We start from the raw sequence: 25,380 nt of genomic DNA, 5'->3' as shown, positions 1-25,380 counted from the left end.
ATGCGCAATGTGAGATGCCAAGCTCAATGCCATACATTTATAAGTTCATTTATACCCTAATATTTTTTATAGGAATGGTCATAAAAGTGGCTGCTATGTGTACTCTTTCTGTAAACTCATTTGCCTGACCTTCAGTTGTTGCACCACACCAATATCACGAACAGAAGGATGTCATTTGTACAATTTTCCATTTACCCCAATGCAAACACATGCTTTGTCTCCTTTGCTGAAGATAAACTAAATGCTGATTACGGTATTTAACTCTCTTACTCAAACCATTATCTATAACTTCTGCACTGTTTCTTGCATTCAGCATTATTTAACTACTAAACTTGAAATGGACTATTTGTAAAATAGTTGAGTAACTTATGCTTATTTTTAAATATAATGTCGAATGTTGCCATCCACTTAACTCTGGAATGTCGAGGTGTATTTTTATGTAATGCAATTACATAATTGTATTTGCATTACTTAATACCCCCCCACACCACACACACACACACACACACACACACACACACACACACACACACACACACACACACACACCTAATTATTTATTTAAAGTTAGCTTCTAGCCAAAATAAATCTAGGCACGCAGGTCTGTTTTCACCTGGCAAGTTGACGATATGACCACATCTGTTGATCCTTTCAAAGCCACTTCATTTCTGATGTATTGTGTTTCTACTCTGCCAACTTTTGGGTAATTAGCTCACTTTCCATGATTGAAGTTACAAAATATTTAGTGACAGTTCCATTCATGCATAATAAATGTAATATTTTGTACATGGACATTCTGCATGGGTGTCACGGCAGGAAGATTAGAGAAAATGGTTTTTTTAGAGCCCCTCTGAGAAGGAGACTAAAAATGTTGCATGTTAAATATATGGCAGGATGACCTTAGAGAAATCCAGATTCTTTAAATGCAATCATTTTTGAGAATGCAAGCATAATCTAGTCTTTACTCTAACTGGGAAATTTTTGATGCCGGCCATCAGTTGTGTTCTATTTTGACCTTTTGCTTAGTGCAGTTGCATATAGTTTGGTACTCTGCCCAAAACTTTCCCAACCCGCCTCACGATGCTCGTGTCCAGCTGTTTTCTCTCCAGCTCTGACAGGGATATGGAACAGACTGATATTTGCAGTGTGCGGACAAGACCGAGGAAGCGTCATGGTTCCTCCAACAGAGAGTTTATCTTAAATTAGGAAGAGTATCTACACGTTGTGAATTATAAACTTTAACCTTTATCTTTGTGGAGATAAAGGGTTTTTTTTTTTAGGTTAATGGAAGGGGGGAAAAAGATATCTGGTATTTTTACTTGTTTTTGTCTCTTGGCAACACAACCGGCTACCAAATGCATTATTCAATAAGCCATTTATTATAAAGTCCTCTGGGATATAACATGGTAAATTCATAGACTTCCTTTTCTTATTTCCTTTTTTCTCTTTTTTATCCATTGTTTTTATAGTGTAGATTTTTGTAGTGTCTGGATTGGGGCTATAGTTATTATTTAGTGATCATTTAGTAATTATAAGCTAATTGCTCACTGGAACTGAATGTTTTATTTCATGCGAATGTGTTTGCTCCATAAATCTGATTTCTGAAAGCACAATAACCTGAATGCAAGTACTGTATAGGTAGTGTTTGATTAAATCTACCTGCTATTGTATTAATACCTGTTACTTTCAAAATAAAACACAAATGAATCTAATTATTAGTGATGTGCACAATACAATGAATAGTCTGATTCTTATAAAATGATGTAATGATGAAAAGTTTTTGACATTTATAATAACGTAGTTTGCAAAAGTATTTACCCCCATCAACTTTTCCACATTTCTTTTCTACAGTTACAGTTAAGTTACAGAAAAGGTTGTAACAGTAAAGTTACAGTCTACAACTAAAATGGACCTAATTGTCAACATCAGGTTGGGGAGGTAATTTGAAAATGTGTGTGTGTGTGTGTGTGTGTGTGTGTGTGTGTGTGTGTGTAATAATAATTATATAGAATCCTCAGTCTATCTTTAAAACTGTGTGTTAATTATGTGTGCGTTCATGACACAAATTGTGTATAATTAATATGCAAAACAAAACAAGGTAATACATGAAAAGCTTGTGAAGCCTTTTTTAAAGAAAGAAGAAGAATTGATAGAAAGAATTCTTAATTCTAGAAAGAAAAAAAAGATCAGAGCAGATCTCAAACACATCATTAGAAGTTTGGAAGTTGAAGTTTAGCTTTTATCTCAAAATATCCATGTGTGAAGACTTTAGTGCACTCGGTTTCCAGCAATACCGCGTCTTTTGACGGCATCTACATTGTGAAGACGTGTGGGTGGATTGAGACACGTCCCGCGTTTCAGACTCGCCCTGCCTCCCTTTGGCTTTCCAAGAAAACCCGGAGAAGGTCTGAGACTGGCCCTCCTACATCACTCACACACACACACACACACACACATATATACAGAGCTCAATGAGCGCTGAGTTCCTCCGCACACGCGCCTAGTTTCGCCCTGTCCGTCACTCGAGCCCAGGAATGCCATGGCCACTCAGCCCAACCAGGACTACTTCCGCTCGGTCAGCAGCGAGTCCACTACCTACATGATGGTGCCGGCGAGCGGCCGCAGAGAGTCTCCGTCCAAGCTGTGGCTCGCCATGGTGGTGATTGTGGTGGTGGTGCTGCAGATCGCCTCCACCACTGGACTCTTCCTCTACCTGAACATGTCCCTGTCCCAGGTAAGCTTCCTGTCCTCCAGTCCTCTAGTCCTCATGCACTCACAAACTTTCTTCTTTTTTTACATTTTATCTTATTTGCAAGAAATTGCGTGTTTATCATCCAGTGATTTTGCCACGCAATGCAAGTTGACAGTGTGTGTGTGTGTGCGTGTGTGTGTGTCATCCAAACCAGTCCAAAGTTTAATTTCTACATTTTTGTACATTATGTATGTGTGTGTGTGTGTGTGTGTGTGTATATATATATATATATATATATATATATATATATATATATATATATATATATATATAGGAACCTTTAGTAAACTTTTACACCTTACCCTAAAAATGCCAATATAATCTACCTTTAAAAACTGGTAAAAGGTAAATAAGTACCATCATTCATTTATAACTGCACTAAATGTAAACATTTTCTATGTAAAATACAATATATACTGAATGTATAAACTGATGGTATAAGGCAAGCAACAAGGAAACAGAATTGTACCATGTTCCTGGGAGTGTAAGTAATAATAATATAATACTAAATATGATTAATGTGGTTTTGATTGCATGTCTTAAGACACTAAATTGCTTTAGGATCTTTTCCTGATTAGCAAGTTTAGACAAAAGGAGGTTGTTGTTGAGCTTATACACTGAAACCTGAGATATATATGACTATTAGTAATGCAGAGGTATTTTTTTTTTTCTTTTGTCCCCATGCATACTTTTCACATAGGCAAGCATCTGATAGAGCAGGACAGATACAAATGCTTCCTTATGCTTCCTTCTTTGTTGCCAAAAATAAGGACACAAATCCTTGAGGAACGCTATAAATCTTTGCACTGGATATTTTATTAGTGGAATCTCAGATCTTTTGTTAGAGCTGTAGTTTGTGATGTGAAGTGGGGGACTATACTGCTGTTTTGTTACATTCAGGCTTGTGATTGTGTTGTACTGTTTTTGATCGTTTGAGGGGATTTTCCCCAGCTTGCCAGGAGATAGCCATAATTCTTTTTCAAAAATAGACGCTGTGGTTTGAGAGCAAGCGGCTGTAAGCAACTGAGGCTACACCAAGGACAGTTTTGGTTTTGGTCACAGAGTGATGTGTAATGCATCTCTGTTTTCCTCATTGTCACATGGTGATAAGCAATATTCAGCTACATTGACCTACAAATTCTAGACATCCGATTCTTTGAAACTTCATATACAGGCGGTTTTGCATTTACAAGACATAAATAAAGATCCGAATCAGAAATGATAGATACTGTAAATAGATAGAATGATAGGATACATTTTTTTGGGCTCTGTGACGCTCAATGGAATGGAGTCGGAAAAAGGTTTTCCCCTTTCTGGTTAGACACAAAGACGGTAACCATTGGAAACTGACCAAAGGGAAAGACACTCACATAGGATTATAGAGTTAACATTGCATTGAACCAAAGGCTTACTTTTTCTGTCTACTTCCTGCTGTCCAGTGTGAAGGTACATGCCAGAATGGATTCAGACTGCTTTTGGGTCCGTCAAGGTGCTCTCCTGAACCCATGACTGGTGCGCCCACTTCCACATGTTGCTGGGGATTTTTTTTGCAAGTCAGCACCCTTTTGAAGTTTCTTCATGTCATCTGACTTCGCTCCAGGTGCTCTGGGAGAGAAACCTTCACTAACAATAACAAAAGTTGGTGTAAAATTCTATCCTACAAACAGCGTTTAGATTTTCCCAGCAACTCTGTCAAAACCTTTGTGTGACAGTTTCTGTTGCCAATATCCACAAAAAAATCTTACTCACGCTTTTGCTTTTCTCTGTCAGCCTGTACCTTTGGGGTTTATGCAGAACAGTCTTATGCAGCTAAATTAGGCTTTCTTTCTTTGTGGATTCGTGTTACGCCAAGCTAGATAGCCCCAAGCACGACTTGGATTATTTCCCAATGAGACACAAGATTGAAACTAAACTGTTTCGCAGAGTTTAAAATAAAGCACAACAATGTTACCCAAACAAAAGAACGGATATTTATAATGTTTTATACAGATTTTTTTTTATCTTTACCTCAGAGTACACAAAAGTGTGTTTTTTTTCCCCCCTTAAATTAACACAAGCCGCATCTGTGCAATTCCAATATTAAATACACTTTTAAATCTGGATCTTTTAATGAGGGCAATCCATTGATATATAATTAATGGTATTCCTACACAAAACTACAAAAAAGAATTTCACCCCAGTCACCACAAGGAAACCTTTGTACTATTTTAGGAATTTCTTTTGTTCCCCATGTTGACCAGCTGCAACCTAATGAAGGGTCTTTTAAAGCTAATGTAAATATCCCTCACTCACATTTAGCGGAGTGGCCGATTGGGCCAGCCGACCAGCATTGTTGTTCTAAACGCATGTAAACATCTCTGTTCAGGCTCACATTATCACAACCCATAAGAACAATATTAGCACGATAAAAAGGCGCAGTTGTTAACTGGACCTCCGGTTTACACCAACAGATAGATGCTATCTTTATATTAGGGCCCATTAGAGAGACAAAGTCATGCACAGCAGGTTCTTCTCGCCTCTCAAGGCCCTCACTTGTGCTGGAAATAAAACTTCAGGGAAGGCAGACAACATTTTACCGTCATACATTTTTTTCTCAAGTGTGCTCAGAGCCGAGAAAGGCAGAAAGGCTGGACAGGCTGCATTCTTCCAGACCCAATAAGCAACACATTAAGATTTAAATGTGTTTGCTACTTGGTCCAAGAGCGGCTTGTGTCTGGACTGATTTTTGAATAAATCAAAAATCTAGGGGAAAAACTACCTCTTCTATTCGCCCTATTGCCTTAATAGGAACTTTCTTGTGGTTCTGGCTGCAGGATATCGGGTTGATTCGACTGTCAGGCCTGTAGTTAGTATTCCCGCAAGCACTTTCTGCAACGAACCCGAACTGAAGACAAACAGAACAGAAAGAAGAACAGAATTGAGAGCCATTCGAATGACCACTATTTCTTTGAAAATGCCTTGTCTCAATGATGTCTCAAAGCCCCCGTCTGCACCGGTCATTTAAGAGATTTACGAGCCAATGAGTATAGGAAAAAGAAAGGAGATTATGCGGAAAAGGAGAGTTTCCTGTAGTAACATTTGACTTGATTTTTTTTTTTTTTTGACAATGGCTTTTTTGTCTTTGAGATTGCCTTTGTGCTTGTTCACTCAGGTGCGAGATCGGGCGTTTCGGAGACGTCGAGACGTACTAAAGCAAAACTTAAAATTTCACTACATCGCTGAGGCTTATCAGCAGGCACTCCATGTCATGCAGTGATTTCTGAGAAACACAGGGATGAGAGGAAACTCTCTACCCGGAAGGCTTTTCGGTTGTATTATACAGAAGCCCCACAACACAAGTTGTAAAACATGTTTAAGTGCTTTGTCAATATTATGATTTAATGTGTTGTGATTTCAGCTTAACTTATTTCTACATATTACTTCAACTGCAAACACTTACATTGATGGAATTCTGTAATAGTAATAGAGGATCTTTTGACAGTTTGAATTTGACACTATTATCACGTTTTAAAATGAATTCTCTATAGTAATATATTAGACGTATATATTGGATGTAGCTGTATTCCTTTTAAGCATCTGACTTGCTTACTGTCAGGGTTTTTAAGCTTGAAGTCAATAATACAGACTTATTGTTAGATTGTTTTATAGTGTCTAAGTAATCGTATTACATTTCGGAAAATCAAGTCGAGATAACGAGTTATAACACTGAAATGAAGACGTGGGACTGAAATGAAGTCGGAAAGTTAAGTAAGTTTTGCTGTTAGTAGAAGAAAAGGATTTAAATACTTCTTCCTCTTAAAGTATACATAACCGGGGTTATGAATAGTTAAATAATAATAATAATAAAGAAGATTGATTTCTGAGTGTATTTGTCCTGCCTGCTCAGACAACCTGCTCTCCCTCAGGCAGAGTTTCCCAATGCTGAGGCCAAGCAGACGAGCTGGAACAGAGAGCAGCACAAAAACCTTTCGCCATAAACCCTAATGACTCCTGCTGTTTCTTTCTGACATCACAAGAATAATAAAATAATAATAAAATAATTAGACAATTATTGACAGACACTGGGTGTGAATGAGACCTGAAGGATAACTAAGAGGGTAGAAAACAAACAGAGAAAGAGATTGAGGGAGAGAGAGCGAAAGCGAGAGATTTTGGCATGGCTTTAAGTTACATGACCGGTTTCTTGTTTTAATCCTTCCCCAAAAAAATAGCGATATGTTGAGTGAAGCATAAAGTTCAGCAGTGGCAGGTCCACTTCACTCTTCCCCCGGCTCCAGAAACCTGGAGTAACACTAGAGCATTGTTCCTCATTTCCTGCTACTCTCCCTGGGATAAGAAGTCCTCGCGCACCCTTTCTGGACCCCGCACTTGCATCCCTACAACTGGCATGTTACTGCTGCTGATTTTATAGCACCTTGCTGTATATTTTACTACCATATCCATGTTATACATTACATGCAGTTATGGAGCCTGCTGCACAGTTTCTGTAAGGAAGCATGGCTGGCTGTGTAGTTCTGATGTAACAGCTTGTTTTGTACAATCTTAAGGCATGGCCATGCCCTAGATTACAGGCACCCAATCATAAACCACACCTTGGACAATACTGTCTGATACAGAATTGCAAAACAATTGTTTTTGTCCTGGTACTACTTGTAGAATTTGTTCTTTTTTTTTTTTGTTTGTAAGCAAGCATAAACTTGTACAAGCTAGTACGTATTTGTCAAGTAGACAGTAAAATATTAAAGTGGCTCCAGCATTTTGGCATGAACCAGGCAGAACATTAACAGTCCTAACAAAAATCCACAAATCATAACCCTGCCCATTACAAGAAAACCACAAGCTGCACTTAGGTCATTTCTTTAATATGTCACTGACACAATTGACTATATAATTGACTACAATATAGACAAGAAACTGAACAACTGGTAGGAGGCATAAAACAGGAGATTTTCTGTAAAGCATTTCGGTTGCTTTGAACAGCACAACCCAAGCCAAATCCCAGCTTAAAAAATCATGAGCCATGAAAAAACTGGCCTCAGATCAGCCCATGCCTTACATGTTGTAAAGGTAAAGCCCCCTCATTCCCCCTCATTAGGTGCCTGATTCACACTGCCTGATTTGTGCAACATCACCGACTGAAAAAAAAGGACCCCTTCACCCTGCATGCCCTCTCCGTCATGCTCCGGAGGCAACTGCTAAAGAATCATTAAGAGCAAACGCCAACCATGACGCTAAGCAATTTCTGATTCTAGGCTTCAGATTGCATGCAGACCTCCTTCCTAGATCATTCGCAAAGATTTGTGAATGTGGATGAAGAAAAAACGAGTGAACTTGCTTCTGAGCAAGGGGATTTTAAATTCTCCCCTCCAGGATGTAACATCTCTTCTGCTGGCTCACAGTCATGGTGTCGGACATGTCCTGACTCGATTTGCCATAGCACATCCCTATGTACTTCTCAGTAAAGGTCAAGGATTGTGTTTAAACTGGCCACAGATCATGTCTCGGGTTTCACTCCGCTCCCTTGTTAGCCACCTCTTTTGTCTTGATCGGATTGTTCTTTAATTGCTAAACAGAATTTATTGGGTACGAGTCTGTGACAGCGGAGAACACGGCAATCCGAGCGGATTATAGTCTTCCTTTGCCAAGCACATATTGTGCGCTGGATTTCTCTCGGTGCATTTCCCTATGAATATAAATAAGATCATGGGTAGGGGATATGAAATGCATTAAAATGAATAGACAATAAAAGATAAAGATATTTATAGCAGTAGAGTGTGTGAGGTTAATAGGACTGATAATAAAAAACAGTGTCAGTAAGAAAAGCAGCTGATGTATGATCTCTGAGATTGGTGCATTGGAATTTAAAGAGCCAAGGGGTGAAATGTATGAAGGGAAAGAATTGGATGTCGGTGTGCTCGGCACATCACACGCACAATCCAGATTTTTTTTAATGATCCACATATAGAGTGAACTGAAACCTTGTATTAGCAGGAACGATGAGGATTTGACAAATTCAGCTTGATTAATGAAATCTTTCCTGCGATTGGCGTGTTAACAGGTGAAGAGCCAAGGAGTAACAGAAGAGCTGCGATGTCTGGGATTGCTCAATGCCCTGGATAAAAACCGGGATATTCCCGAGGACCTGGCTCAGCTCTTAGGAGAATCCTGCATCAAACTGGCTGAAGGCATCAAGGCCTACATCTCTAAGGTGAGTGCACATCTGGAACGGGTTAAGAAGCACAAGAGCTCCATTACGCAAGCGGCAAAGCCGACGTGGGCTGTCGCCAGGCCTGTTTATCGACAGGCGGTTCATTTTCGCTGACTCCGACAATGTTCGGATCGGCGCTATTTAAATAATACATTTAGCTCGAGTGTTTGGGCTCGGTGGCGAAACCAGTAGGCGGTTTCTAGTTAACCTCTTCATCACTTTTAATATAAATGTGTCAAAGCAAGTCAGTCATTTCTGACTGCATAAAATGTGGATGCGTGACTCATTAATTGCTTTAAGGCATTTCATGATTGTGACCGAATTTCGCAGCCATATGCCAAGTGAGTCACCAGCATGCCCTATTCATGAACCACTTCACTCTAAGTCTCAGCTCAAAGGGACCTACTTGGATTTCCCCTGGAACATCTGGATAATCCTGTGTTCATGTTTTCATGTTCTAGCATGTATAAGTTATTTTTTTTTATGTTTAGTATCTTGGAGGACCACACATCTAACTTCTGTGTGTGTGTATTGCGTTTATACATTTCAGGCACCAAATATATATGATTCTAATCAATTTCTTTTGTTTACTCTAGCCCTGCACCTCACTTACAGACTTTATGACGCATGTCACCCCCTCCCGCTCTGTCAAATCTTTTGCTACTAATTGACTGAGGCTGCAAACAATTTATTGGTGCTGGGAGACTGAGGCATTTGGCACTTAATTCAAAACACATGTGCCATTTTCAGAGAGATGTGGACGCAATTATGGCTCCCGAAAGAATACCCACATCGACTTAGAGGTCAGCCACTGGAAAAAAAAAGAACCTCATGAGGACATGTATATGTCCTTGAAGCAAGATAAAAAAAAAAAAAAAACGTTATGTAGTATTGTTATACACATTATTGTGTTTATGCGTTTGCTCATGTGCCTACATGATTTAACAAGTGAGATTTGGACTTCGATAGAGGAAGAAAGAAACAGGTCCAGCAAGCAGTAGGAATGAGAAGGAGAGGGAGGAGAATGAAACCGAGAAAAGAAACAAAACAACTGAACAGGAGAGAAAACAAGCGAGGCAGTGAAAAAGAGAGAAGAATGTTTATTAAGTATATGCCTTCAGAATGTTGAGAATGCCAGCACACGTGGTAGTTATTACTAATGGATTGAAACCGGGGGGCAGGAGTCCCAGTCTCACTCGTACATATTACATATAACAGATTGTGAGTTCGATATAACGCCCCTTGGACGCATGCATGCACAACGTCAGCCGGGTCTTTGTTACTGCTGCAATTATTGTACTGTAACTTTGATTTAAAGCTGAAACAAATATTTATTGCTCATCTCCAATACAAAGAGAGTTTTTATTTATATTTAATCCTGCGAACTGAGATGCACACATTCATGAACAAGTATTTTCAAGTAGAAACCAGCAGTTGTAAACACATCAGAATGCACCAGTGCGAGACTTGTGATGATATCTGATTTCCTGTGTTTGTTAATATCATTAACACTGACTCTACCTGAGTAAATAGGAGGGGAGGTGCTAAGAAAGCCTTCTGAAAATCCCCAAATCCAGGCTTCATTTAACTTGGCCTTATGTCCATCTTTGATTCAGTCTATGAATTATTAAATTATAGGGAAAGTACTTCTAGAGAAAATGATTAGAAATCCCATTCTGTCTATAAGCAATGTTCAAAAGCAGCAGCATAGTGTAAGTAAAATATACAAATATTTATTAATATACTAATACAAACTGAATTTCCCCTGATTTTTTTTTTCTCCATAGAAATGCATTGTGAAATACCACAGGCTATTAAAATCAAGTTGTCTCCCTTCAGTACATTCCATTGTTATACTCTTAAATCTGATTGGTTTGAAGGTCATGATTAATATTTGATTTCAGCAGCTTAATCTACAACACGAGATACAATTCTAAATCGAGAATAAATATTTCAAGCCCTTCTGTGATAAAGAAAATGTATGCAGTTGTCCACTAATTGAATAAAACACTTTGAAACTGCCATTATTGAAAAATAATCAATTTTGAGTTGATTCCAGGACCTTAAAGGACAAGTGCTTTTAATATTGAGATCACCCTTAATTTAATAACAGGTTAAAAGAATCTTAGAAGTGAATTGTGGCGGGTGCAAGATTGAACATTTGGCAATATAAATAGAAATGTGCTCATAAAAGGAGCAGAAAAAGGATGAGGCAAAGAAAGATGGGGTGCAAACTTACTTACTACTGACATCTTAATGTACGCTATTCAACCATTTCAGCTATTTGTGATCATCTGTAAAACACAACACACTGTACGTTTCTTAGGTTAAAGAGGTTAATGTATCCTAAGGGTATACAAACTTTTGCACTCAGCTCTAGACGTCATTTTCGAACCGTCTTTTTTTTTCCGGAGAATGTAAAACAGACGTGTTCGAGGTGAAGAATGCGCATAGGGACTGAGAGCAAGAGACATTTGGGAACAAGAAGGGACAGAAGAAGTTGGAAAGAAATGCAAAAAGCCAGGAAAGGGAAAAAAAAGAGAAGTTAATAAGGTGATGGAGCCGGGGCCGGCTGGCGCTCTCGTGTTGCTCTGCTGTGGTGTACGCGAAGACTCGTCTCCTGCCAAAAATGTTCTTGAAGCGCACGAAGCTGGTTCTACTTAGAGTCAGATTTCACTAACCCGCTACGGCGACCTTCTGAGGAAGAGAGGCAGAGCGAGGCAGCAAGGGAGAGCGAGATTTTAAAGGCATCTTTAAAATGTTTGGAGGCTGCCAGGGCTGAAGGCAAACTGTCAGGTCTTTAACACCCACATTAAGTTTTAGAAAGTCAAGTGAAGACGACGGTGCGTGCAGGGAAGGAACAAGTGCAGACGAGACGAGAGGGTGCCTTTTAAACAGGATTGAGAATCAGTGCAACAACGAGGTCTCTGCTTGAGTGCAGCGGTGCGGGACATCGTTTTGGGTCAGCTTCAACATGCAACCATGAATAGAAAACTGCACCGAGTGAAAAACAACGCGGGAATGCACAGCAAATAAACACGCAGATACGTGTGCATGGGAAAGAGGAATTTCAGTTTGATATGTTTTCATTCGTCTAATTGATACTGTTATCAATCGCAAATCTGCCGCTGCATTTCACAGTGCAAAGTCTGGCAATTTGAGATTTATGGTTAACTAAGTCTCTTCCTGAAGCACAGCCACTGTTACTTATTAATGCCTCTCCTTAAGAAAGCACAGTGGAGAAACATTTTATCGAGAAAATAAAATTTTCTCCAAACCCCAATCTCATGCTGTTATTAAGAAGTAAGATTATCTGCTGAGCTCAGGCGGAGAAGAGGCTAAATTCTTTTCGGTGTGTGTGTGTGTGTTTGTGTATGTGTTTGGAGAACTACTCCCCAGCACCTCTGTCCTTCGCTCTCACTTTGTGGTCAAAGGTTTCACGCCGAGTTTGTTTATTGTTATCGTTGAGGCGCATTTGTAGTTCCTGTTCCTGACCTCATCCAGCAGCATCTTGCAGTTTACAAAACAGCTGTTTTCTCTGAACACCAATTATGTTTCCTGTCTAACTTCATGCAAGTTTTAATGCGTATAAACTCAGGCATTACATATTTCAAAGGCTTTACAGATTCCCAGCATCCGACATAATTAACGTTCTTTTATGGACAGAATAATTAACTATGTTATGTAACAGGTGAGGGATCACCTACAGGCAGGTGGTGATGATCACAAAAATGAACCGTGGTGGAAGTTTTGTTTTGCCCTGGAGAAGTTAATTTTGTTTGCATTAACCCACTTATTACATGGCTAATTACCAACAAAGTCAATCATTTGACACAATATTTACTAATGAATATTTTTTTTTATTATTAATCAGCACTACAGTACATAGCCATGTAGCCGAATTGCCTATTTGGGGTTTTCCTTTTATGGAAAAGTAATTAAAAAAATGTACTGAAATTCCTTTGAGATATTGACCATAATAGACTTGAGTGACTTGAGAGACATCAGAGTACTCAGACTGCCAAGTAAAAACAGAATGAAGTATATTCCCACAGAGCTATAACGATATGAATTTGAAACTAGAAGTAACAAAACACTGACTTAAATTTGCAACCCCCATTTACACCCTGAAATAAGAGATATAATGCTCTAATCAGCCACACAGAATTAAGATTTTGAGATGTTCATGGTTAATATGAAAGGAATTTGATTTCACCTTGTTTTACATTATCTATAATTCTAGGTTCGACTCAGACACTAATATAAGATTACACTGTGGGGCCAAAAGTTTGTGGACACCCGCCCATCACGTTCACTTTTGGATCTTTCCCAAACGGCTGCCACAAAGATCTAAGCACACAATTGCATAGGATGTGTTTGTGTACCATTGCAATTTCCCTTCATTGTAAAGACAGGGTCCAAACCCGTTCCTGCATGATAGGGATCCTGAATGCCATGTAAAGAGCCTTGACCTCAACCCCAGTGAACATCTTTGATATGAATTGGAATGTAGACAGCATCCCAGGGTTCTTCGCCCAACATCAACACCTGACTTCAACAATTCTGTTGTGGCAGAACGTTCATAAATCCCAACAAATACACTCCAGAATTGAGTGGACAGTCTTCATCAAAGCACATAAAGAGACTAAATCTGGAAATGGATGTTAAAAAATCTTATGAGTGTGATGGTCAGGTGTGAAATTTTGGCCTGGTCGGCGATGAATTTCTGTTTTTTACTTGGGACTCGGGACTTGTACTCTGACTTGGTTTTATATGTTTTTACGCTTGTTTGGGGTTTGTTTAATGTCAGACTTGGACTCACTATTATATTATTCCAAAACTTGAGACTCAGCGTAGGCGTCCTCATCTGTTACTTCATGACTTGGACTCATAAATAAGACCTGAATGTTAGTTTCACTTTTGTAAGACATGAAACTCTACTCACACTCACTTATCTAAGATTTGCGGTTTAGTACTGACTCACTTATCTATGACTTGAGACACGCATTCCCAATGCCTCATTCAGAACTGGCGTTTTACTCAAACTCACTTACACAACATCTTAAGACTCAGGTTCCGACTCTCTTATCAACTACTGGAGGCTCGGTTCTGACTCCTTTATCTCTGACCAGAGATTTATATTGGACTCATTTATTAACGACTTAAGCTGTTTAACTATGATTGGTAAATATTTGTTTCTTTAACAGTCAATAGCTTTGCCCCATGTACATTGCTGCAGTCTACTTCAGTTTATTATTTCCATCCCTGAAGTTTCATTCTGGACTTGATTTTGATGTGAGTAACATCCTGGGGATTTTGAGCTTGACTGGGATGTAATGGTGAGATCACTTAGACTCAACATAGACAAGGGTAAGCAACTTGATTGCAACACGAACAGCACAAACGCCCTCTGTGTGTGTGTTCAACTCAACAGTTACAATACATTTGCAGTATATTACAATTTTAAATATCTTTAATCAATGTCATGTGGGAAATGTCAGCGGTTTTTGTGTCAAGTCGACGGAGAGGATCTCCAGAGGCGAGCGTACTTTAAGTCCACCGTCTCTCATGCTGTCACGGGGAGATTATGTCATTTTAGCGTGTGCGTAGGCGCTTCAGTGTCTGATGAATAGCGAGACAGCTTTGTGCCAACATCAACAGAGTCTCCACAGTGCACTCGCACAGCGTGCTGAAGGCTAGACGGGGAAAAGGAAGAAAGGACTGAGTGAGTGGGGGGAGTTCTGCATCTGCAGGAGAGAACAGAAACAGACCATAAATAGAGTCTGATAATAAACTTTAGTTAAGGCAAAAAAAAAAAATGATTGCTTTGCATTTTAGCAAACATGCGCCTGTTAGAAATAAACCAAAATCTTGTCCATTTCTGCCAAAAACTAGTCACAGTCATGTTTTTTTTTGTTGTTTTTTCCACTGTACCCACTTTATACACTGTGTAGAAGAACAAAGACCAGCATGAAGGAGTTGCTTCACTGAGTCCCAACATGCTACTTAGTAATTTTTGGAAATCTGATACATCCAGAAGACATTCTTGGGCATTTGAGTGTTGTTTTTTGCTTTTCCAGTCTTCCCACCATTGTGTGCTGAGACTTGATACCAATATGAAGATTGATGTGTGTTTCGTAGGCATATGCCTCTCACAGCATTATGCTTGGCATTACGGTCAAAGTCTTCCTTCATCCAAGCTTTTACTTTCAGACACCTGCAAGACATTAAATGCACGTGCCTTTTTTTGAATTCTCTTACAGTTGTGCTTATGAGTGAAAGTGGCCATTATTAGGGATAATGTGAACAATTGTATTTAGCTACGCACTCAGAAAGTCATTAAGCATTTGATTAGTTTAATCGGATGTTTCCATGTGGAGTTAAAACAAAATGAGATCATAGGTTGGGACTGGCCTCCAGGCATTAGAACACAAGCCCATTATACTGAAAGTTGCTGGTTCAAATCGTGGTCAGCTTGACAGGGACAAATGAACTGAATACTGAAGGGTGACTGGTATAAAATATGACTGTCACAGGTTACTGCAAATTTCAACCCCTGAGCAAGACAAGGCCCCCTCAAAATCACCCCACAAAAAAAATAAATAAATAATTCCAGCCATCATGAACTACCTCAGGCCCCAATTTCTCCTGCCCAGCTGGCCAGTACCCCTTAAAAGCAACGTTCTTTAAGTGTGTACGTGTAGTTGCATAAAAGGATTTAATTTCTATTGTATAATAAACTCTATAAAATACAGCTGTAATGTTGGCAAGCTTGAGATAAACCAAAACTGCACAGAGAAACAGGGAATGCGTGAGAGACATAAGACAGAAGGTCTGTTTGGGGGCTCAAACTGAAACATACTGTGTTAGGTTGCATAGAGCTGCCTGTCAGGACAGAGACACAAAGAAAACAGATAAAATATCCTCAAGATGTATAAGATGGTCAGGAATGTTGATGAGTCACCGCATGTTCTTGGAGCTTTCTGCGCTAACAGGATACGTCTTGTCTCTTTTGCAGGTAACAGAGAATATCATTTCCAGGCAGGCATTACAAGGTGAGCATCAAATTATTGTATGTATTCATGTTCATTCAGTCGTGTATAACTGATTACCGATTAACTTCCGACTTCCCTTTGGGCTTCGGTTTACATTGTCAATACTGCACTGATTTTACATTTTTCCTACTTCAGAAGCAAGAACTATACCACATAGCTACAACAGTACAGGGGCAAAGTTTGTGACACAGAGACCTTCAGCCCACCTTACACTCAGCAGCATACCAGGTGAGCCATGTATGATTTTGTAAAGAATTTATTAGCATTATAAATGGGCCAATTATCAGGGTTGGTAAAGGTAATTGACCTAATTAACCTACTTTCCCTCTGTGATGGAGTGTAACTCAAATCTAAACGCATACATTAACAGGAGTTGATTTACATTTGTAACTACTACTTCACCTATCTCAGCCCGGAGAGATATCAGATGACCAAAATAGGGAAAAGTTGGGGTTTCTTTAACATAGAGATGCTTTACTTTAACATATAGCAACCTTCATGGTTTCAGGTACATCAAATATATTTTTACAGTTTCACAGTTCCTTCTTGCTTCTATTCTTTAATAGGTTTTATCCTGAATTATTCCACTATTCAGTCTTTCTATCTTATATACATTTGCTTCTGTTCAAGTGTCTCTAAAAGGCTTTCTCAGTCAAAAAAGAAAATGTGTCATCAAATTTTTATCTTATGTACATTGCACTCTGGTTTGCACAGAACCGTAACTGGAAACAAGGATTCATTATTGAGAATTTGTGGGTAAGGGCTATGAAGCAAATTGAGTTCTTATCACAAGATCTGTACACAGTATTCAGCCTGCAGCAACTGAAATTTGATAGATAAAGGTAAACAGCTGATTTTTTTTTTTTCCCCCTCAGACATTTTATATTTTGCATGAGGACAGAATGAAATGTTTTTGCTAGTCAAATATTTTTCAATCACATCCAGATTTTCAGGAATTGGAAAGTTTTATTTCGAAATCTTCTCAGACACACTCCCATCATGTGATCCAGATGGAGGAAAAGGTTTTACACTTCTCTCTGGTCAAAGATTAGAAAGTTGTGCCAAAATCCTGCTTAAGTGCTGAGATATTTTCTGAGTTGTGTGACTAATGTCCAAAATAAATGGGAAACATGTTTGTTCAAAATTGTTTAAAAACGGTTTAAAGGCTAAAACAAACACATTCGATATTTATTCAGAAGTTTAAAAAGGTCACGTAAGAAACAAAAAACATGGAATTTACGAATTCGTCGTTTAAACGATTTCCATTGTGTCTGTATTTTTACGTTTCGAAATATTTTCTGTTACTTCGTATATCAGTGCAAGAAGAATAGTCCTCAACTGATTTTATGTGAACCAGCTGATCTTTGTTAGCCAGCAGCGCTACACACTTGTGCTAGGCTAGGCAAAACACGGCTGTGTTTCCACACCGTGAGTCACAAGCACAATAATTAAACTGCAAAAGCTGGAGTTTCACTTCCTCAAGTGTTTTCCTGTTTGATCGCAAAGATATGCACTGATTTCACTCGGAAAAAAAATAATTTCGACAGGCAGGAAAAGATTATTATACTGTATAGCATATATCTTCGTAATCTCACTTACAGGCATGTATTAAATTCAAAACACTAAAAATGCCACAACTCTGCAAATGTTTATATCACAGAGCTGGCGATGAAAGCAAACCGCTAATGTAGACATCTGCTGCTCATCTGCGGAGTTTTTTTTTTTTCCTGTCTGAAGCAGCTTGACGTTAGGAAACTTTTGAATCTTGGAATATGTCATGGACTTGGTCTTGTGTGATCTATTGATCGTTATTGAGGAATGCTGCTTGTTTTGTTTGGATTACCTCCCACTGTGTCTCGCATACACACACACACACACACACACACACTCCTCCTCTCAGTCCATTCTCCTCACTCCTCACTCGTCCTGAATATTCTTCCTCTTTTTTTTTTCTTCTGCTTTCTCTCAACTTCTGATCCATACCTTCCTCTCAGCACTAATCCTGTATATACATCACTCTGCATTTCTCAGCTCTATCCTGTCCTCCTTACATCCCAGTGCTCGTTTCCTTCGTCTCTCCCTGTTACGCTAAGAAAATGAGGAAGAAATCTGTAATAGCTTCATCATTATTGTTGAGCTGCCAGATTGTTAGAAACATGGTGTAAAAAGCTTCTTGAACAATCGGTCAGATTTCTGCATTCGAATCACATTTTGACATTTCGGAGAAGTCCATTTTAACCGAACGTACAATGCACTAGTTAAGATGTAACTGCTGATATGGTGAAGTCTTTTGTGAAGAGATGTTTATGTAGCATGTTGTGGAAGGAGTTACCAGTGTCAGCACTTTCTAACAGACAGTGGTAAAGCAGTCTGTTAGTTTTCTGAAACACGGTATAGTTTTCAGGAAGGTAAAAGTGTTACAGTTTTCTGTAACCAGAGAAGCAGCTTTTTTTATTTATTAACTTCCAGAGAACGAAAAAAGAGAAGAGGGTATAACTATTGGAGCATTTATGTATGTATATGTATACCGGCCTATCAGTATTAGATTCATTAGAAATAGTTGTCAATATTTTTTTTCTTCCTCAGGTTCTGCAGTTATATTTATAAATATTTTTTAAACCCTGTTAATGTAAAATTGACAATGTGTATGCATATTGATATTTCAGCCAGTTGCTCCGTTTCTGCATTCTACACTGGAGTTTTTACCTGCACTTTTCCATCTCTTCCAGGTGCCACCCCTCAGTATCCGAGTCCGCAGGCGGACCTGCACCAGTCATGCCGCCACCCTGTGCGCTCCTGGGCCAATCAGAGCTTTGGCGCCCACCTGCACAACATGACACTGGCCAACGGGCGTCTCCGCGTGCCTCAGGACGGACGCTACTACCTGTACGCACAGGTCTACTTCCGTTACCCGTCACCCAGCGAGGGCGAGCAGAAGGGCACCAGTCACCAACTGGTTCAGTGCATCTACAAGAAAACATCATACCTGCGACCCATCCAGTTGCTGAAGGGTGTAGGCACCAAGTGCTGGGCACCCGACGCAGAATACGCCCTGCACTCGGTCTACCAGGGAGGTCTGTTCGAGCTGCGGGCTGGCGACGAGGTGTTCGTGTCCGTCTCCTCCCCTTCGATGGTGCACGCCGAGGACTCTTCCAGCTACTTCGGAGCTTTCCGGCTCGACCTGTGAGGGCGGATCAGAGACACTGCACCGAGGTTACATTACCCAAGAGGCACTGGGAGTTTTTTTCGTTTGTCTTTGTGTGGTCCCAAGCGACAGCTCAGACATCGCATTGTTTTATTTTCCTTTAATAGATTGAGATTTTTTTATATATGTGAAGGAAGTGGTTCAGACACTTGGACCCCCTTTTTCTTTAAGGCGGAAGAATGTATGTATATTTTTAAAAGCACATCAAAGATGTGGATCTTGGAAACGGTAGCAAAATGGACGGTAGGATCGGCAGAACTTTTGCGAAGGCTTTATCTGTGCCAGTTCTGTGCATGTCTAATGTACGAGGAGGAAAACTGTGCTTTCACCTTTGGGCCACTGGGCATCGCATATAATGCATTTTTCAAATACACTGAGATGCAGGAAGAGAAGAGCATGCCAGGGGAAAGAGGAGAGGTGTATGCCATGCAGATGCAGAAATTCTCTGTGGCCAGTTCAACCAGTGGAGCAGCATGCAATCACAGATAGAGACAGATACCACCACCTTCTCTCTCTCTCTCTCTCTCTCTCTCTCTCTCTCTCTCGCTTAACTCACTCACACACACTCACACATACAAAGACAATGCAGAATGCATTCACTCAAAGCAGTAAGCCAGAGATGCGAGTGCACGAGATTTGTTGCTCTTTTCATTAAGTAATCCGACTCAATAAATCAAAGGCACAGACGTGTTTACTTTTAAATTCACATAACTCAAATACTCCCACTTTAGTCCTGCTTTGTAAAAGCAGACACGCCTCACTCACCCAAACACAAACACGCCCTCCTTCCACAAGAACACAGTCCACTCAACTTGGACATCTGAGATTTAAAAACAGAGTGTATAAAAGGTTAAGCAAACAGGGTGCCTTAGAGTTTAAATGTCACACCCATGGCCTTTCACTGCTTTGTTTTCTCCAAAGCAGCGTTCACATGATCACAAACATTTTCAGTGGAATGACATGTATGTAACCTTTATCCCTCCTTTCTCTTTCTCATCTCAGTTTTATGTCTGTGTGTATATATAGTACATGGTGGCTATTTCAGCTTTCAGCATGCCTCATATAGCTGAAACTCCAACCTACTGAGGTTCTGAACAAGCATGACTGCAAATGAGAAGAAAAATCAGCAGGCCAACATCTCTGCCAATACATATCATTTGATGAACAGCAGAGTAAGCGTGAGGCAATCGTGTTATATAACTGGCCGGACTTTTGATAAAGGGCCAAGTTGGACTTCAGTGTAAAATGTCTTTTTTTTTTACTTCTTCTTCTTAATGACTGGACTCCAGCTTGAAATTTGTCTGATAATGCCACTATTCTCAAGGCCTTAAAAAAGAAACTGCTGCCAATATACAATACACACAGGAGCGCAATGCACAGCCCAAGCACTTTCTGCTTCCTTTCTCAAGGACTTGGCTGTGAGCCACAAAAAAAGACGTTATAAATCATCATCTCCATCTGGGACGACATCTTGGAAGGAGTAAATGCATCAAGGAGACGTATTGTGCAACAGGCATAATCGATTTGGGCGAGCGTGAACGCGCAATATCGGTCATCGCGGACGTAAACGCCGAAGTGCCTTTCAGTGCTGCATTGATTTGAATGTGTTAGCGTGCGAGGCTATTGGACTTGGTCTGCACAATCAGTAAAACAGAGGTTATGGCAGGGTGCTTCAAATGATTTGGCCGAGTCTGAGCAACAAAACAAAAGGACTGCACAGAATCAAATGTGTGTTACGTTTCATATTACTAGCTCAAGCATCGGTTTTAGGCTAGGATTTATGATTATGTTGCTTTAAACAACAACTCGTCTCCAACATCTCATTTATTTAGCACAGCAGCACATAAGGTTTAGAGCTTCGTGTAAAGTTTCAAAGCTGGGCACAACATTCAAGAAGTACTAGCAATAACACGGTTAATTGTTAAGCACCTCCTGATGCTATATGTAGTGCATTCAAAAACAAACAAAACTAGAGCTGAAAACATGTACCGGCATTCATGTCTGTTCCTCTCCATACCAACAGGTGGCAGTAATCTGTCTTTATAATCAAAGCCTGTAGCTTGGTCTCAGATCTCATACTACTGCAGTAAAAAGTACATAATTGTCATACTTCAGCTGCTTAGTAGGAATCTCAGCTATCTACATGAGCGTACACTTCAGTACAGTAGTATAGAGAAGAGTAGATTTGCCTTCAAATTTACGACATTTGACTCCCTGCTACAACAAAACACGATACATCAGAACTGTTTATTTAGTCTGAGCAAACACAAATAAAATACATGCAGCAGAAAAAGCCAGTTCACCGAAGGGGAAAAGACCCCCGGACATGACAGACGCGATTTGCTGGATGAAATTTGACCAGTGAATACACAAACTGGTTTTGTGTGGCCAATAGAAAGCAAAAGGGTGGAGCTTTGCTCTCTGTAGGTGAAAAGTGCAGGGTGCTGTTTATTATTTATTCTGTTAGCATGGAGCCAATTCTTCAATCAGCATATGCTAAATTGTCTAAAGTCTATAGACACATGACCATCACATCAATCTGTGTTCCTTCCCCGAAACGTGCAAACACGTGCATTCTGAGTGTCTAGACTTAATTTGTGTACTGCAGTATTGCAAATTCCCTTATATGGAACTACAATGACCAGTATCTTCTGCACAAATTGAGCTCTATGAAGACTCGATTTGCCGAGTTTGGTGTGTCCTGCACACAACCTTGACCTCAGCCCCATTAAACACCTTTGGGATGAGTTGGAATGCTAATCGCACCTTCAGGCTCAACACCAGGGCCTGACTGTTCTAATGTTCTTGAGGCTGAATGAACTCCCCATAGCCGTACCCCAAAATCTAGAAAATCTGGAATCCAGAAGGGTGGACAGCAAATGGGGCTAGGGGGGGCTCCATATCAAATTTCACACGGTTTTGGAAAGTGATGTTGAGCAAAAGGTTTGCGATGGTCGGGTGTCCACATACTTTTGACAACACAGTGTATGCAAAAAAAAATTTACCCGCTAAGAATTTCTTTCTTGGTGTGTGCCTGAGCCTAGCTGGACCTTTTTTTGTGCATGTATTGTTTTATGATAGTGGTTTGCTGGTTCTTTCTCTTCCCTTTTCATAGAATACTTTCTACATGCTACCGGTTCAACGGTTATTGATGAGAAGCAACAGTACGGAACAAGCGCCAGAAACACTATGATAGCCATTTACACATGATGCCCTCAAACTACAGACAGTCAGCCTGATGTTTCAGGGTCCTTAGCAAAAACATTTATCTCTGGTTGCACAGAAGCCCATCAGGGCCACATGTTTGGCCAAGAGTAACCCCACACCAATCTAAAGCACATGGAACTGTGTGAGGTTGAGCAAATTCGAATTTCACTGTGGAACACTGGCTAAACACACAAGCTCCACTACAAACAAGCAAACACTACCCTCTTACCCTGTGATCGAGTGTTAGTGTGTGGCAGGTAACAGGTTTCCACGGACCGGGTAAAAGTGATCTTTCAACAGATTCCAGCCAGGATCATCTTCTCGACAGACAGTGAGGAACCAAATGTGAAAACGGTGGAAGAAATGTGTCATAAACTGTGTGTTTGTGTGTGTGTGTGTGTGTGTGTGTGTGTGTGTGATTGGAAAAGATTTTACACAATAGTGGATGCAGTTCATCAAATGCCCAGATTTTAAACATAAATGAACTGTTGGAGTTTTATTCGAGACCAGAATGTGTTGCGGTGACATATTTTATAAAAACAAAACAAATGAATGTAGTCCGAACCCCGTGAGCAAAACGGAACAAAGAGGCTTTTGTTTTTTTCTTCTTTTTTTTCTGCCCAGGGCTGTTTTTTTTTCCCTCTTTGTGAATTGTTCATAATCTTTAAATCACCAATATGTGGGTCTTGTTTCTCCTTTGATAAAAGATAACATGCACTGTTTACCACTGTTGTTTCCTCTCTATAAGAATGTACAAATGTTTAACGGTTGACTTTTTTCTGTAAAAAAAAAAAAAGATAGAAAGAAAGAAAAGAAATCCTTTGATGTTTTTTTGTGATCTGTGATTTTGAGGGACGTGTGTCATTTCTAACAATTAAAGTGCTTGTTTTCCAGGAGACAGTTACTCATGAGTATGCTTTAAAGTCTAGACAGGTTCATAATTTTTTTTTACTCATCTGGTTGCCATACATTATGTTCTCTCAGGGCGTAAAACTTTTCCTCTCTCTCTCACACATTCTCCCACACACTCTCAGACTTAATGCTGAGTTTAAGATCACGCCCCCGTCCATCTGCCTCCCCCACATCTCTCATAACTCTCTGAGACAAGCCAAACGTGAGTCACCATCAGTCTCATTCTTGCTGGGGGTCCTGACCCAACCCCCTTGTCCTCCCTCCTGCAATCTCGTCCACACAAACACACACACACACTTGGTCATTTACACAAAGACGGACCACACACATCTGAGCAATTCACATACCCCCCTATTTAACCTATTCAGCTGTGACCACACACCTACTTATTCTTTGTCCATCAGACAAACACATGTATGTACACCTTGTCATTGAGCAACCCGACCTCACATACACACTCACCCCACACAAATGTCACGCCCACTGCACACATGCACGTGTGTCATCTCAGTCGATGTCCCTCACCGAGACTGCCAGACATTCCTTCATATAACTGTCCTATTCTGTTCTGCAATTCCGCCGGAATGCCATCAGATACCGCACACAGGAACAAGCGCCGTCCAAAAGCACTCAGACTCTCAACATCGTCTTTCTCTGACAAAAAGTAAACACAAAACAAACAGATGAAACCAGCTGGCAGTACAATAATGGCTCCAGAACTTTTAGTTCCCTCGAGAACGCATACAGACGTCCCCTGAGAAACTATACGAGTGTGAAAACGTATAAAAAAAAAGCCTTTAGTGAAAATATTCAGTATTTGATTGGAGTCTGAGATAATTATTCGTATCCATTATGCCTTTCGGGAGGAAACACAAGTAAAAGCAAGTTATTCAAATTTATAGCATAAAATTAGACGTTAAAATTCTGAACCATCATGGTGTTCCAAAAGCCTGTTCCAGATCTTAATTATACATCTTATTTCTGAATTATATTTATACCACAAGGCTGTTCCCAGTTAAAGGTGGTATAACAGCAGCTCTGACTGATCATCATCTTTAACACAATGAGTATTCATGATGTCTTTGGATATGTTCAGTGGTGGATGAAGAACACAAACCATGTACTTGAGTAAAAGTAGAGATATCATTGCTAGGTCAAATATGACTCCAGTAAAAGTAAAAGTGCTCCCTTTAAACTTTCACTTAAGTAAAAGTACAAAAAGTATTTGCCTTCAAATGTCCAAAATACTTTTATTCATTATGGCTATAATGTTCCTATTATCATTTTTGTCACAAGACTCTAATCAACACAGTTTATGTAAAAAGACTCCAATGTTACTTATAGCAGAAGGATCTATTAATAGAATAATTTGTTTTTAATTTTTTTAAATAAATTCTTTTCAACTACTTGAAAAAAATCACGAATAAAGCCACTAACATCATTCATTTCACTCAAAATGTTCTGCTGCCTATTGAACTGATGCTAAACTGTATGTTGGTGATAAGTAGACAAGTTCGATTGTGCGCTCTACACTGATTGGTGGCTCGATGCAACTTGACCAGTTACGTTTTAATTCGCTCAAAAAATTTTAAAGGAACAACTGATTTTAAACATTGTAGTAAAAGGTAAGAAATTTGACTTTGAAATGTAGTGAAATTAAAGTAAAAGTCTCCCCAAACTGAAATACTTCAGTAAAGTACAAAAACATGAAAAAATAAAATTTACTATTGATTCTATAGTAACACAGACATGTATGGTGAATATGCTTCATAAACAGATTGTATAATTGTTATTGTTATATTGCCTTCTGGAAAGACAGACGGAGTCTCCGGTGTCACTCAGCAGTAAGGCTATAAAATTAGGTTTTCCCCACATTGACAAGGATGGAGGACTTGTCTGATTTCTCTGTAACCTGACCGCCAACAAACCAACATTTTGCTTCGTCTAGATACAAGTCTTAAAATTTCTTCAGCATTAAGTATCATATTCTTTTCAACCCAGTCCACATAAACGGGAAAAAAATTGCCAAGAATTGTTCCAA

The 25,380-nt window shown here is 39.6% G+C and overlaps 1 protein-coding gene across 1 annotated transcript; it reads left to right on the top strand.

The window, feature by feature from the left end:
- Positions 1-2,399: 2,399 nt before the first annotated feature.
- Positions 2,400-23,323, top strand: tnfsf10l (TNF superfamily member 10, like). Its single transcript, XM_046851994.1, has 5 exons — positions 2,400-2,734; positions 8,811-8,960; positions 15,979-16,015; positions 16,151-16,243; positions 18,745-23,323. Exons 1-5 carry the CDS (start codon positions 2,540-2,542, stop codon positions 19,200-19,202), a joined length of 933 nt encoding a protein of 310 aa, XP_046707950.1. The 5' UTR covers positions 2,400-2,539; the 3' UTR covers positions 19,203-23,323.
- The last annotated feature ends 2,057 nt before the right edge of the window (positions 23,324-25,380 follow it).

Source organism: Silurus meridionalis, chromosome 6 (genome assembly GCF_014805685.1).
Source record: "Silurus meridionalis isolate SWU-2019-XX chromosome 6, ASM1480568v1, whole genome shotgun sequence".
Taxonomy (NCBI): Eukaryota; Metazoa; Chordata; class Actinopteri; order Siluriformes; family Siluridae; genus Silurus; species Silurus meridionalis.
This window is presented reverse-complemented; position numbering and strand designations above follow the sequence as displayed.

Coding starts and splice junctions, on each gene's coding strand:
- tnfsf10l (XM_046851994.1), top strand. CDS start 2,540: ATGGCCACTCAGCCCAACCAGGACTACTTCCGCTCGGTCAGCAGCGAG. Junction 8,961..15,978: donor TCAAGGCCTACATCTCTAAG/GTGAGTGCACAT, acceptor TCTCTTTTGCAG/GTAACAGAGAATATCATTTC. Junction 16,016..16,150: donor TTCCAGGCAGGCATTACAAG/GTGAGCATCAAA, acceptor TTCCTACTTCAG/AAGCAAGAACTATACCACAT.